The sequence below is a fragment of the Branchiostoma floridae genome, chromosome 9 (genome assembly GCF_000003815.2).
Source record: "Branchiostoma floridae strain S238N-H82 chromosome 9, Bfl_VNyyK, whole genome shotgun sequence".
In the NCBI taxonomy this organism is placed as follows: domain Eukaryota; kingdom Metazoa; phylum Chordata; class Leptocardii; order Amphioxiformes; family Branchiostomatidae; genus Branchiostoma; species Branchiostoma floridae.
The window spans coordinates 22,045,603-22,058,503 of NC_049987.1; the positions used below are offsets into that span (position 1 = coordinate 22,045,603).

Genomic DNA, 12,901 nt, shown 5'->3' on the forward strand with positions numbered 1-12,901 from the left:
TTGCTGCGCGGATGGATCTCGCTCGAGTGTCGGTGGTGCGGGCGGTGCAGCGGCCAGTTGGATCAGTTGGCTGCTGACGGTACGGAACTGTTTATAAACCTGGCAGTGTGCTCTCGCTACAACACCCTTTCTTCCGCCCTGGAACCCTCTCAGGCCGAGTCATGGGGTTCCTTAGCTCGTCTCCTGTCCTCTTCTTACTCCTTGGAGGCTGTCTGGGCTTCGATTTCAACAAGAACTCGGGCAGCTGCGAAAGGATCACCATTCCGATGTGTATCGGGATCGGCTACAACATGACTCGGATGCCCAACCGTTTGGGACACACTTCTCAGACCGAAGCCGCCATAAAAGTCCACGAGTGGTCGTCCCTGGTGCAGTACGATTGTTCTGTGAACTTGAGGTTCTTTCTGTGCTCCCTGTACGCGCCTATGTGCACCGAGCAGGTACCGGACATTCCCATCCCAGCCTGCCGGCCGATGTGCGAGGAGGTCCGAGACGCCTGCTCGCCCATCATGGAGCAGTTCTCGTTCTCGTGGCCGGAGAATCTCAACTGCGACACCCTTCCCGAGGAGAACGACCGCGAGAACTTGTGCATGCTCGCCCCCAACACGTCGGATTCCAAAGACTACAAACAACCCGAGGGAGACGGAGTGCTAGCCCCGCCACCCGCCGAGCGAAGCACGCCGAGCCCCCGGCAGAAGTGCCCGAACCCCGCCAAGTTTCTGTTCGTCGAAAAATCGGGCGTCTGTGCCCCGAGGTGTAACGCATCCATCGACGTGTTCTTCAGTCGCCAGGACAAGGAATTCGTCGAGATCTGGATGGGGATATGGTCCGTGGTCTGCGTGATTTCCACTTCTGTCGTCATCTTGACTTTCATGATTGACTCTCGAAGATTCAGGTACCCCGAAAGACCCATTATCTTCATGGCTGTGTGCTACTTCTTCTACTCCATCGGGTTTATCCTGCGCCTTGGACTTGGCCGAGAAACCATCTCCTGCGACATGGACCGAGGAGAGCCGTACTTGATCCAGGAGGGGCTAGAAAGCACGGGCTGCACGATTGTGTTCCTGATCCTGTACTTTTTCGGCATGGCCAGCTCCCTGTGGTGGGTCATCCTCACCATGACATGGTTCCTGGCAGCAGGGCTGAAGTGGGGACAGGAGGCCATCGAGGCACACAGCAGCTACTTCCACCTCGCAGCCTGGGCCGTGCCTGCGGTCAAGACCATCGTGGTCTTGACGTTGAGACGCGTGGACGGCGACGAACTGACCGGACTCTGCTACGTCGGGAACCAGGACCAAACTGCGTTGACCTGGTTCGTGCTCGCGCCGCTTTTCACCTACCTGCTCTTGGGAACGTGTTTCATCCTGGCTGGGTTCGTGAATCTATTCCGGATAAGGAAAGTGATGCGGCACGGCGGTAACAGTACGGAGAGACTAGAGAAACTCATGAGTCGAATCGGGATCTTCTCTGTGTTCTACACTGTCCCAGCCACCTGCGTGGTCGCGTGTTACTTCTACGAACAGCAAAACATGTCCACATGGACCACGGCTGCCCAAGAAATACCGTGTAACAACAACGTAGACTGTAGACTATCCAGTTCCATCCCTCTCGTAGCCGTGTACTGTGTGAAAATAGCGTTTCTTCTACTCGTGGGATGTTTCGGGACTTCTCTGTGGATTTGCAGCAACAAGACCATGGAGTCGTGGCAGAACTTTTGCAACCGGAGGTTCGGGGCGAAGAAAAAGTCGAACGTTTTGCTGTACCATCATCCACCTGGTAACGTCTCAGTAAAACATCACGTCAGTCATCACGCGAGTGGTTCATCTAAAGGAGTGACTGTGCACACCGCAGTGTAACATCAAAACCGGACATTATAGACTTGTTGTAAAGAGTAACATCTAAACGGGACGTTACAGACTTGTCAAAGGGTGTAACATCAAAACAGGGACATTACCCATTTGTTCAAGAGGCAAAATATAAAACTAAAAAGTATTTAAAGTCTATTTTTCGGTGGTAGCAAACGGGTTATAAGAAGATGTTGGAAGTGTGACAAATGTAAAAAATGAGCCATAGTATGTAACAAAGCTTTGTTAGACTTGTTATGGAAGCAAATTGTAAAAAGTATAGTATTTTATTGTAAGTTATAAAGTTGTAGCACTCTGCATCTTTGGTGCTATGATGTAAATTATGTTGAGATGTTAGGTAGAAAGAAGTGCAAAATTGTAAGCCATAAAAAAACAACAAAAAAGCCAGATTAATGTATTGCATGTAGTTACACCAAGGACATTATATAACGTCCTTGGTTACACAGAGATAGATCAAGGACGTTGTATAACGTCCTTTGGTAGATTCATTATTCAGATATTCTCATCTACATCTGTTGCTTTCAGAGCTACAACATTTGAAGGCCATTGATGTGAACCAATTTATACTGTTAGCAATAACCTGGGAAGTATTGAAGAAATGGAAACCAGTTTTTGTCAAGAGCTTCTGTTCTTTTCTAGATGTGGAAAATTTGTTGGAAAGTCATACCAGGATGATCAATGTTTATGTAAACACTTTGCCTATGTTTGTTCATGCTCTTGTGGTGTTGATTTGTTTTGGCACACCACAAGGCCGGCATTGTTGGAAATGTAAATAATGCAACAAGCGTTTGACTTCAAAAGTTTCACATGGCTCAGTCTGACTACTTTGGCTCTTGCCAAGTGTTTGTTGTTGTTGTTAAAAGAGCTGTCTTCATAACAATGTTGGGTCGGGCACTCTTAGAACATTAACAGTCATTAACTTCACCCATCATGTGACCTGATAATTCCACACCAGAAATCCTGGGTATATACACACAGAGATATAATGCAGCTTAGAAATGGTTGGGTAGGGCTCAAACATGTGGGCAGTTTTTCTATTCCTGAAAAGTCACTTGAAATGAAATTGTTGTTTTGTTTGAAGTAACAAGTTAAAAATGAATGCTCGCTTAGCATTGAATGAGCATGCAGGCGATTTATTCATTCATGCCAACATATTTTGAAATGATAGGTGAAGTTAATTGTCATGATTTATTTGTGGACGATTAAACGATGGAACTTCTGTTTTATTTTTTCACAACTAGACCCAGGTGCTGAGATTATAGTTGAGACTTTTATTACAGAACGTTAGAGTTGTTGAATGAAGCAGTGAAAAACTTAGGTGCACTTACAAACAAAGTTGAGACAGAGGACTTGTATGCAACAGTTGTAGAAAAAATAAAAACGTGAAATGTGGGATTAAAACTTTTGTCAGACTTGACTTTTTGCCACCCCTAGTCCTGTTTTGTATTAGGTCAAAGAAATGTTCTTCTAATCTACTTGCCTCCCCAAATCGCAACCATGTGGTCCTGCAAAATTAGATTATGCCTAGGTATGTAAATTTTGTATCCTTGAGCATTGTTTCCCTGGTCGAGGTAAACACATCAGGAGTTAAAGGCCTCAAAGCAAGATTTGCCTGTTCTTTGCCCTTTATGTAATGTAAATTAGGTTAAAAAACGGTGCCAGTCTGGACGCTAGATTTGTCTAAAGGAAGCCAGTATATGGCTTAAAGGCCCCGTGACGTAGGCTATCCCTTTGACAATGTTGCGACTCTATCCTTATATCCTTATTTAAGGCTTTAAGCCTCACCCACATCTTTAGAAAGTTGTTTTCTAGCTTACAAAGGCACTAGGTTGGAATAATGGAAGACCCATACTTAACTTCTTACTGTATGTGCAGTAATATTTTACATGTCAGTTGACAAAGCATACTTCCCTCATAAAGATTATAATGCTAGCCTTATATCTGTCATAATGCATAATAGATGTTGAGGTGTTCTACTTTAAAATCTCCACTTTCTAGATTAAAAATTTCGAGTGTCCTCATTCGTAGACCAGTGCTCGTTATTTTTTCCCATTCAGAAATGGAAATCTCAAATTGTTCATTGCGAAACAAACAGCTTAGTGTTCTACATCTGAAGTGAATCAGAGAAAACAAAGGTTTTCCGTCAGGTGCGAAAGGGAAACGTAATACTTGTAATGGAGCAACCTTTCTTTACAATATGGGAAAAGGCAGCAGCCATGCTTGCTGCTTTGTGTGCCCCCCTCCCCTCTTTACACTTCACACACCTGTGGCCAGCAGCCTCTTGTTGTTCTGTGACGTCTGACCAAGAAGTTGTTCTTTGTTGCTCAAGCCTGTACTCTAGGTTAAAGGTGGTCGTCTCAATACTGCAATTCAACTCGGCGGGATCGAATAGAGTTTCAGCACTTGAGCATTTAGAGCAGCCGACCGTGTCCGATTGAACAAGGGGGCCATATTAGATATCGCTTTGTGCACTTTGTTTTCCATCCACTGTGAAATTGTGCTGATCATTTAATATGGGGGAAAGTCGATGGTTATTCACTTCAATTCAGGCGCTTATGCAAGGACCGGTGCAGTGGGTTTTGCTGTGTGCCACAAGACAAAAGATACTGGGGTAAACAGACAAAACAAATGACTGTTATAGAAAAAAAATGGGACATCTGTTTTTTTGCTACTTTAGAGTCTAATACTTAAAGAGAACTAGCCAAACCCAGTTTAATACAAGAGTCTTTCTCACTGAAATACATGTATCCTTGGAATTTTTAGTCTCTACCTGACTCTGGCCTGGCCATGTTAGGAATAAAAGCCTAGTAGGAGTTGATTGGCCTTGGGGTGCACTGACAGGCCAGCGGATAGCTTGATAGACTGCAAAAGACCTGACTGAAATCCCATGGCAACTTATGTGTCCCTATGTGGCAAAATTCTTCCCTTTTTTCATCCAGCTGACATGTCTGCTTGGACAGTAATGAATTTTCACAATACTGAATATTAGGCTACCTTCATTTCTTTCTTTACCATCTGCAAGTATCCCTTGGGAGAAAATTTGCTATAAATTATTCATACTATGGTATCTGCACTGTCTTGACTGAAATCAATGCAGAAAGTCATTGAAAATTCAAGACAAAACTCACTTCAGCACAGACCATGCTCTTAAAAACAAGTAAGTATATAATACCAAGGAGGTAAGAAAGAGCCGTACTTGAAAGTACTTCAAGGGTCGTTGATCTTTGGTTACGTCTTAAGTGTCTTCTGGTAAACAACTTCAGTAGTTTTCAGACCGAATCTGCTGATAACGTGTTCCTGTATAAATATGTGGACGAATTTGTCATGTCTAATGCCTGTCACAGGCCAAGCGTTTGGCCGGCGGACATAAAGAAAGAGTGCAAAATAGACAGCCCAATAAAAACGACGAAGATAACCACCCATAGCCTAACCTCTGCTTGGAGAGTATGTCTTGGCCATAGTTGTTAGAATCATTCTGTAAAAAATAAAGAATATTTCAACTTGGTTACTATCTTTTTCTTTTGTACTCTTATTACGATTCTGACATACCTGATTAAAGTGCTTGAAACCACAGTTTAAGCTGTTTTTTCAGGCTTATGATATGGATTTTCTATGATTTCTGATGTTGTATGAGTTATATTGCACTCGGTTTGTTGTGGCCATGCCTTAAGAAACTAAGTGCAATCTAGCTCATATGCCATTAAAGAAAAAGATTGCCTGACTTGAAAAGAGCACAAAGTAGGCTTGACTAACAGTTGGGAGTTGTCAAAATCATTATTTTGGGAAGTTGCCAAAAAAACACTAGTGAAAATCCTGTTGGAAAGCCACACCCTTCTCACTATTGTTCAGCGTACCATAATTCCCCTACACCCATTATTACTTAAATCATCTTAGTAAAAAAATCTGACAAGCTTAAAAGGAGCCATGACTAGCCTCCATCGCAGGATCTCTGGGGCCTTTTTTCGGCTCATAATACACTTTTACTGGCCATTTCTTTTTGTACTGGGTCGCTGATTCGTTGCCGCCATTAAGGGGCCAACGAATCAGTGACAGCCAACAAATCAGTGACCCAGTACAACAAGAAATGGCCAGCAAAAGTGTATTATGAGCCGAAAAAAGGCCGCAGAGAGCCTGCTACAGAGGCTACCATGACTGGGATCTGAACTTCCTAGAGAGTGCCAGTAAAGAAGGATATTGTACTCTCCAAGCAGAGGTTAGGCTTAGGCTGTTTTGTGATGCTTTTCTAGGCGTTTTTATCAGGCTTTCTATTTTGCACAATTTTCTTTATGTCTTGCAACCTAAGCGCTAAGAAGTGGCCTAGGCCGTGAGATATAAAGAAAATGGTACAAAAGGGAAAGCCTGATGAGAATGCTTAAAAAATGGCAAAAAACAACTAGAGCCAAACCTCTGCTTGGAGAGTAGGATATTGTACAGAGATGCTGTAAATGCAGAAATGTTCATGGTGGTTTTATGTTTGAAGTTTTAACAGTGGTCACTTTACCGCGAACTTAAAACCAACGCGAACATTTGTCCATGATAGTATGTGACTACAGTCTGTGGTGCTACCGTGAACTTAAAACCACCGCGAACACTCCATTTTCTTGCTACCGCGAAAGTTAATCCCCACAAACTTAAATATATTTACTGTATGGGGGCAATGCAGGGCTGTCTCTAGGACCCGTTCCTTTGTCCCATGATGAAAATTTGCTTGTTGGGACAAAAATTTCACCCCCAAAATCTGAACTTCCCGAGATGAAATTAATGAAAATTCATTCTTGTAACCTTAACATGACATATCTAATGACTAATATTAACATAATATGGGCTTCTAAACAATGAGTGGATGGAAAAAACGTGGGACAGTGTTCTACTTATATATTGTAGGGAGGCCGGGCAACATAAAGTCTGCAATGTTGACAAAACTCTTTTGATTGAATTGAACAATTCTGAAATGTGCTATTGTCTGGCTAGACTAGCTACAAGTGATGACTACAATAGGAGTCTGTATTCAGAGTGACACTTTCCCAACAACGAGGTCTGATACTACAAAAGAACTCACTGTACTGTAAATTGTGCTTTGTTAATCGGTAAAAAATTGAATCATCTTCTCTTCATTTTGCAAAAACGATGCTACATCATACGGTGTAGGTCTTTTTGAAATTTTAGATTCATTACTAGGTATCCCTCATCTATTTCATGGCTTTAGAAGTAGAATTCTTATGCTGCATTATTGGGAAAGTTACGGTAAGTCAAAAGTGCCTAAGAGCATAGTTCTACCTCCTCAATGGTTCAGAGACCTATTTTTCACATGGCTGAGTCCACTTGTGTATGCATATTCATGGCATCTGTTGGCAGAGGTTTGGCTCTGGCTGTTTTTTTGACATTTTTTAGGTGTTTTATAAGGCTTTCTAGATTTTCTTTATTTGCCAGGTAATAACCTTTGGCAGTAGATTAAAGCAAACAAGGCTTGACTCCAGGCTATCTAAACATCAAGAAAATAGAAAGTCTGATCAAAAATGCCTACACAAACCATCAAAGAACAGCCAGAGCCTAAGCTCTGCTTGGAGAGTGCATATTCATAACATGTGTTGGCAGTGCAGTTCAATTTGAGCATGGAGCTTGGATTGAAGAGCCCACTCATATAGATAGTAATGCTAGTTCACCTTTATTCATGGGGTAACCTGTATCCATTGTTGGTATTTGATGATATCAGGTCGATGTAATACTGGTAGTTGAAACCTGCAATATTCTCAAAATACTGCAGTTTGAACTATGTCTGTCAACTTGATATCACTAAATTACCATGTTTTTCAAAACATTGGATATAGGTTACCCACGGATAAAGGTGAACTAGCGTTAAGTAGGCATGTAGAAAAATCTGCCGCACACTGCGGCAGAATTCAGATGCTATAAAACTGTGCAAAGCACTGCTTTTATAATATTATCACTCATATTCAAGTGTTTGGGCCTTTCAATTTACAGGAAACAACCTATATATGAAGTCTAGGCAGTTTTATCTTGATAAAACTTCCTTTTTTTGGTAAGATGTAACACAAGAACATGTAATACTACACGGAAGTCACTTTCCTTGAAAATAAGCTTTTATTGACACTTATGTGCAAGAAACTTGAGAAGGCACACACCAGTCAAAATATACATTCATCTTTCTTCACAAATTTGAAGTTTTCAGCATAATATACATTTCATATACCAAGAAAATTGCATAGGGAATTATGAACAGTATAGAAAATATCCAGTTTTCATACAACCTCCTACCAGAGAAGACAAATTTATTTTCCAACTACAGTGAAACCTGTATAGAACAAACATCGAACTACAGCCCTCAAAGCTGTACAAAAATAGTCATTTTGAGCTTCGTAGTTTATTTTACAATGTACAAGGTTTTTGTGGAATGTTAATTTTGGAATAGCAGCTTATTGAACTAGCTGTTAACCCTGATTCCATTGAACTAGTGGAAAATGAACTTAAGACACAGCTAAATGTCATAAACTATATACAGAAAAATTCAGTGCTGAAGGAAATATCAACTTGTGCTGTGAATAAAACTAAAACAGGTGCCGTGCATAGAGTTACGATTAAACAATCAACATATACCCACATAAGTCTGCCAATTCACATGCACATAGTATATCTGTTACCCTGAAAAATTGCATCTAAAGAGATCTTTAATGCACTACTCAATATCTAACCGTCCATACGTGAGGGTTTCTGCACTGAAAAAATTTAAATCATGCTGTTTTTCAAAGTGGCCAATATACTGTAATTCACTTTGTCTTCTCTGTACCAAACTTTCACGGTCTTAGAAAATTTATGTTGTTCTCGGAACTAAATGTTCACAGTGAACGAATTATTTGTTATCATCGCCAAGACAAATTATTTGTTATCGGTAGCGATAAGTTCAAATTACAGTTGTCACCGTTAAACTGTGAACAGAAAAGTACATTGAAAAAATCAGGAATTACAGTATGTGTATTAACCTGGTGGATAAATATTAATGGAGGTTACAAATTTAATTATTTCTTCCCCTTTTTGCCAGCGCTCTTCCCTTTCTCGCTCTTGCCCTTCGGAGACGGTGATTTCTCCATCTCTGCCATCTTGGCGGCTTCTGCGGCTTCTTCTGCCTCCCGCTTTCTCCTCTCGACTTCCAGGAACTTCTGTCGGTAGGCTTCCCGCGGGGTGTTGATGGCGTTACGGGCTCGGTCCAGGGCGGCCTGAGAAAAATACGAGAAGCACAGATGTTACAGAAACACCTGTCAGCTACATATAGTCTTGCATAGTCCAGTGGGTCGTGGACTTAGAAGTTGTAAGTTTGAATCCTGTGTCGACTGTGTTTCTCAACCAACATGGACTATAGAAACTACTTGAAGTCTTTGCAGTCCTTGTGATAGAATGCCGTAATTCACTGTTTCCTTGTACTCATTGAAAAGACTAGAGGAATTTTCCTGGTATAAGTAACCTGTAAGACCTGTTCTGAATCACTAGGTTTGTTTTAGCAAAACTGATTCAAAATTACTTTCACTTTGTTTATAAATGAAAGACGAGGACAAGTTTTATCATTGGGGACAATAAGCTGATCACCCATTAATATCTACATTTTTAAATTGCAGCCCTGCCCCCTGATTGGCTAAGGAATAGACCAATCACCTGCATCTCCTCGCACTCCTGCAGCTGCCTCTCCTTGAGCCGGTTCCTCTCCAGCCTGTCCGCCTCCCGGCGCTCCAGCACGTCCTCGCGGAACGCCCGGAACCTCCGGATCTCCTCCATCCGCTCCTGCTGCCTCCGGACCATCTCCTCCTCATCTATCAGCTTGGGAGGTCCGGTCGCTTTTCTGTGGAAGGAACATTGCAAATGGTACATCAGTTAGTAAACAGAGTCTTTATGTGAGCAAATTCAACTGATATCAGCTTGGGAGGTCCTGTCGCTTTTCTGTGAGAGAAGCATTACCTTGTGTACATAATCTTTGTCAGTCGCAAAGTTTATATAATGGGACAGGGCTATCTCCAAGTTTAAATTTTTTCCATCTACGTTCATTGTTTGGGAGCCCATGTTATCAATTTCCTTTGTTAATTCTATTATTTTAAACCCAGAAAAATATATTTTTTATTGAATTTATGTCATGAAGCTCAATTCTTTCGATACCCATGGGTAGGTCACAGTGTCTATTTGTTATCGGGTTCATTTTAAGCCAGACTTGAATTCAACCCGGTGCCCAGCCAGGCCCAAAAATATCCCGGGAGTCGCAAGGTGTCCCACGGGCCCACGTAGGGGTCACGCCCCAAAGGGCCCATTTTTCCAATTGGGACCTAAGCCTAACTGATTCAACAGGCAAAGTGCACACGAGAAAATTTTTGAATCTTTAACAAAAACACAAAGGGCAAACAAAGACTTACTTAATGAACGGAGTCCTATCCACTGGTTGGATGGCATCCTTTGGCGTTGGGGGCCTGGGTGGCTCGACAGAGAAAACCTCGCTGACAACCGGCTGATCAATCTCTGAAGGAACTGGGGTTGTACGGGACTGGGCTGTAACTGCACAAAATACACAGGACAGTTTGGTAAAAACATGTATGTTAATCATAGATTAGGTATCAACAAATGTGTGGAAAGGGAATCAAAGATAATAAGTGGAGGGTCTTCAGTACCAAGGACAGGTATTGGTCAATGAACATAAATGCACTCCAGTATAAACACCACCAAGCAGCTTTGGCAGGCATAGCAAAGCAGTCAGTTGAGGGTTGAAGGGGCTACTCGGATGTTCTCAAGATGGAATGGAGGAGTTATTGAATGAATGAATGAACGAATGAATACATGAATAAATGAATGAATGAAACTTACCTTCACTTGCAGCATCCGTGGTGATGACGCTCCCCGCTGCCTCCTCCTCTGCCACATTCTCCTTATCCGTGGCTCCGCCCGTTTTCCTTCGCTTGTTGAGGAACTGTAGCCGGGACTGCATGGCTTTCACTGCACGGCCGGGCTCGGCGGCTTCCCAGGCCTGCTTCATGGCTTTGATCTCCTCCTGGCGTTCTGTGTCCTTCTTTACTTCCAGCTCCTCCTGTGGAACACAGGAAGGAATTTTTGGTTAGTACTTGGGGTGGTTACCGGTACAAAACCGCTATCTATTTTCTTCTGTGGACTGGTTCAGAAAAAAAAAACGACCTGAAAAAAATCAGTAGATCGGATTTTGGACCGATAAGAAAATGAACCAGCATACTTTGACGTGTTTTGGGGCTCACTGGCCCACAAGTAACAAGAGTGATGTAGAGGAGAGTTGTTTTGAGGCTATGGTTTTATATTGTATTGCAAACAGGTAATTGTTTTGTACTTACAGCAGCCGTGCCGTCACTCACGAGCCTCAGCATCCAGTATGGCTTGTTGGTGTCAAATTGCTGCAGGTGCACAAAAAACATACATAAACAACACGAAGTACTTAAGAAAGAGCTACAATACACTAATAAAATAATGTAAAAACCATTATTTAAAATGCTGAATATGATATAACTAGATACATGGTACAATTTTCACATTCCTCTATGTAATTGTACTCTGTGCAAAACAACACAAAATGATACAAAACCATTCCAGTTTAAGTTGAGTAAGAAAAGTTGATCCATTTGCAGCAAGAAAAACAATAAGGAAAAAAATTGTTAGCTGCTTGAAGTAAGGAACTAAAACTAAAGGAAGTTAAAACCATGCTGTATTAAGGAGATCTAATTTTCATGTTACCTACCAACACAGATGAGACTTTATGTTAAGGCAATGTTACTTCACTCACACTCACTCATCCTCTTGCACATGGTGCGTAGAGCCGACTGCGTGCAATGTTACTTCAATAAATAGTATATTGATGACATTTGTGCATGCTTCAATTTTTGCAGTTGCCAAAAAACATTTTTCTACCACAATATAAATTGTAGAAAGCAGCTGAGAAATGAGCAAAAATGTTGTAGATTTCAAAAAAGATATCGGAAAACTTATGTTATAGAATGCCAAAGTCAGTCCCAAAGTCAAAGAAGAAGGTGTGAAAGAAGAAAAATGAAGAATCTGAATGACTTGTTTGGTGCAACATTTAGATTTCACAATGAATGCAACTTTTTATTGCCAAAGATTTTTTTTTATTCCCACACTCATACAAACATTTTTAGTTACCAGGGACATTATTCACATTATCAACTCAACATTGCCTAATATTAGTAATAAGGAACTACATGTACTGAGCTATTACCACTATGACACTCACCACAGACGGAGGTCTCGATGCTGCCTTCTCGCCCTTGTCTCCCTTCCCCTTGTCCTTGTCCTTCCCCTTCTTCCCTCCAGCCTTGGTTGCCACCGACTTCTCACTCCGAGGAGGAGACACGGACCTGTCCTTCCCTGGGATAGCGTCTAAGAAACAATCGAGAGTCTTATAAGAAAAACAGTAACTTAAAGATGTTTGCCATGTTTTCCCATGCTTGGAGGACTTGCATGCAAATAAGCGTTGTATACAGCCATGCATGCCGACCTATTAGAGAGAAAAAGCTGCATCAGTGATAATGTGTTGAAATAAAATCTTAATTAAGATGTTTGAGAAATGAAACAGATAAGATGGACTTCCTCAAAACATGACACCATTTCACCCTCAACTTTTTTCGACCTGCTTTAAAACAGGGCTTTAATATGACATTCTGATGGGTAAAATAATATGTAGTGTGCATATGTGCAAATTCCATATGTGCAAAAAGTCCAGTGGTTGTTGACTATGCCTCTGAACAGGCTGTGTCACTCACCCAACATGCACGCTACCGGAAAGGGTTGTAGTCCTTAGAAGGGAATGTTAAACCATGGTTCACTGTTATTTGTACTTGTTGAAAAGTGCTAGGGGAATTTTCATGGTACAATGAACCTTTATAAATACTGAATATACCGTCTGTTTTCTCTGTCATAACCAGTGAAGAGTAGCTCTTCAGTGACATTGATTAGTTCAAGAACCCCGTCTTCTATATTTCACGTAAAGGGATTGCACAGGACAAAAC

The 12,901-nt window shown here is 41.7% G+C and overlaps 2 protein-coding genes across 2 annotated transcripts in view; one reads left to right on the forward strand and one right to left on the reverse strand.

The window, feature by feature from the left end:
* Window positions 1-8: 8 nt before the first annotated feature.
* On the forward strand, window positions 9-3,280 carry LOC118422546 (frizzled-9-like). The gene has a single exon (XM_035830178.1). It carries the CDS (start codon window positions 162-164, stop codon window positions 1,854-1,856), a length of 1,695 nt encoding a protein of 564 aa, XP_035686071.1. The 5' UTR covers window positions 9-161; the 3' UTR covers window positions 1,857-3,280.
* A 5,302-nt stretch (window positions 3,281-8,582) lies between these two features.
* Window positions 8,583-12,901, reverse strand: part of LOC118422312 (androglobin-like) — an 85,852-nt gene continuing 81,533 nt past the window's right edge. Inside the window, exons 41-46 of the mRNA XM_035829831.1 lie at window positions 12,127-12,272; window positions 11,216-11,275; window positions 10,722-10,941; window positions 10,277-10,415; window positions 9,531-9,714; window positions 8,583-9,097 (exon numbers count right to left, since the gene is read on the reverse strand). Of these exons, the coding sequence (XP_035685724.1) occupies window positions 8,900-9,097; window positions 9,531-9,714; window positions 10,277-10,415; window positions 10,722-10,941; window positions 11,216-11,275; window positions 12,127-12,272 (947 nt within the window). The 3' untranslated portion in view covers window positions 8,583-8,899. The remainder of the gene's footprint in view (window positions 9,098-9,530; window positions 9,715-10,276; window positions 10,416-10,721; window positions 10,942-11,215; window positions 11,276-12,126; window positions 12,273-12,901) is intronic.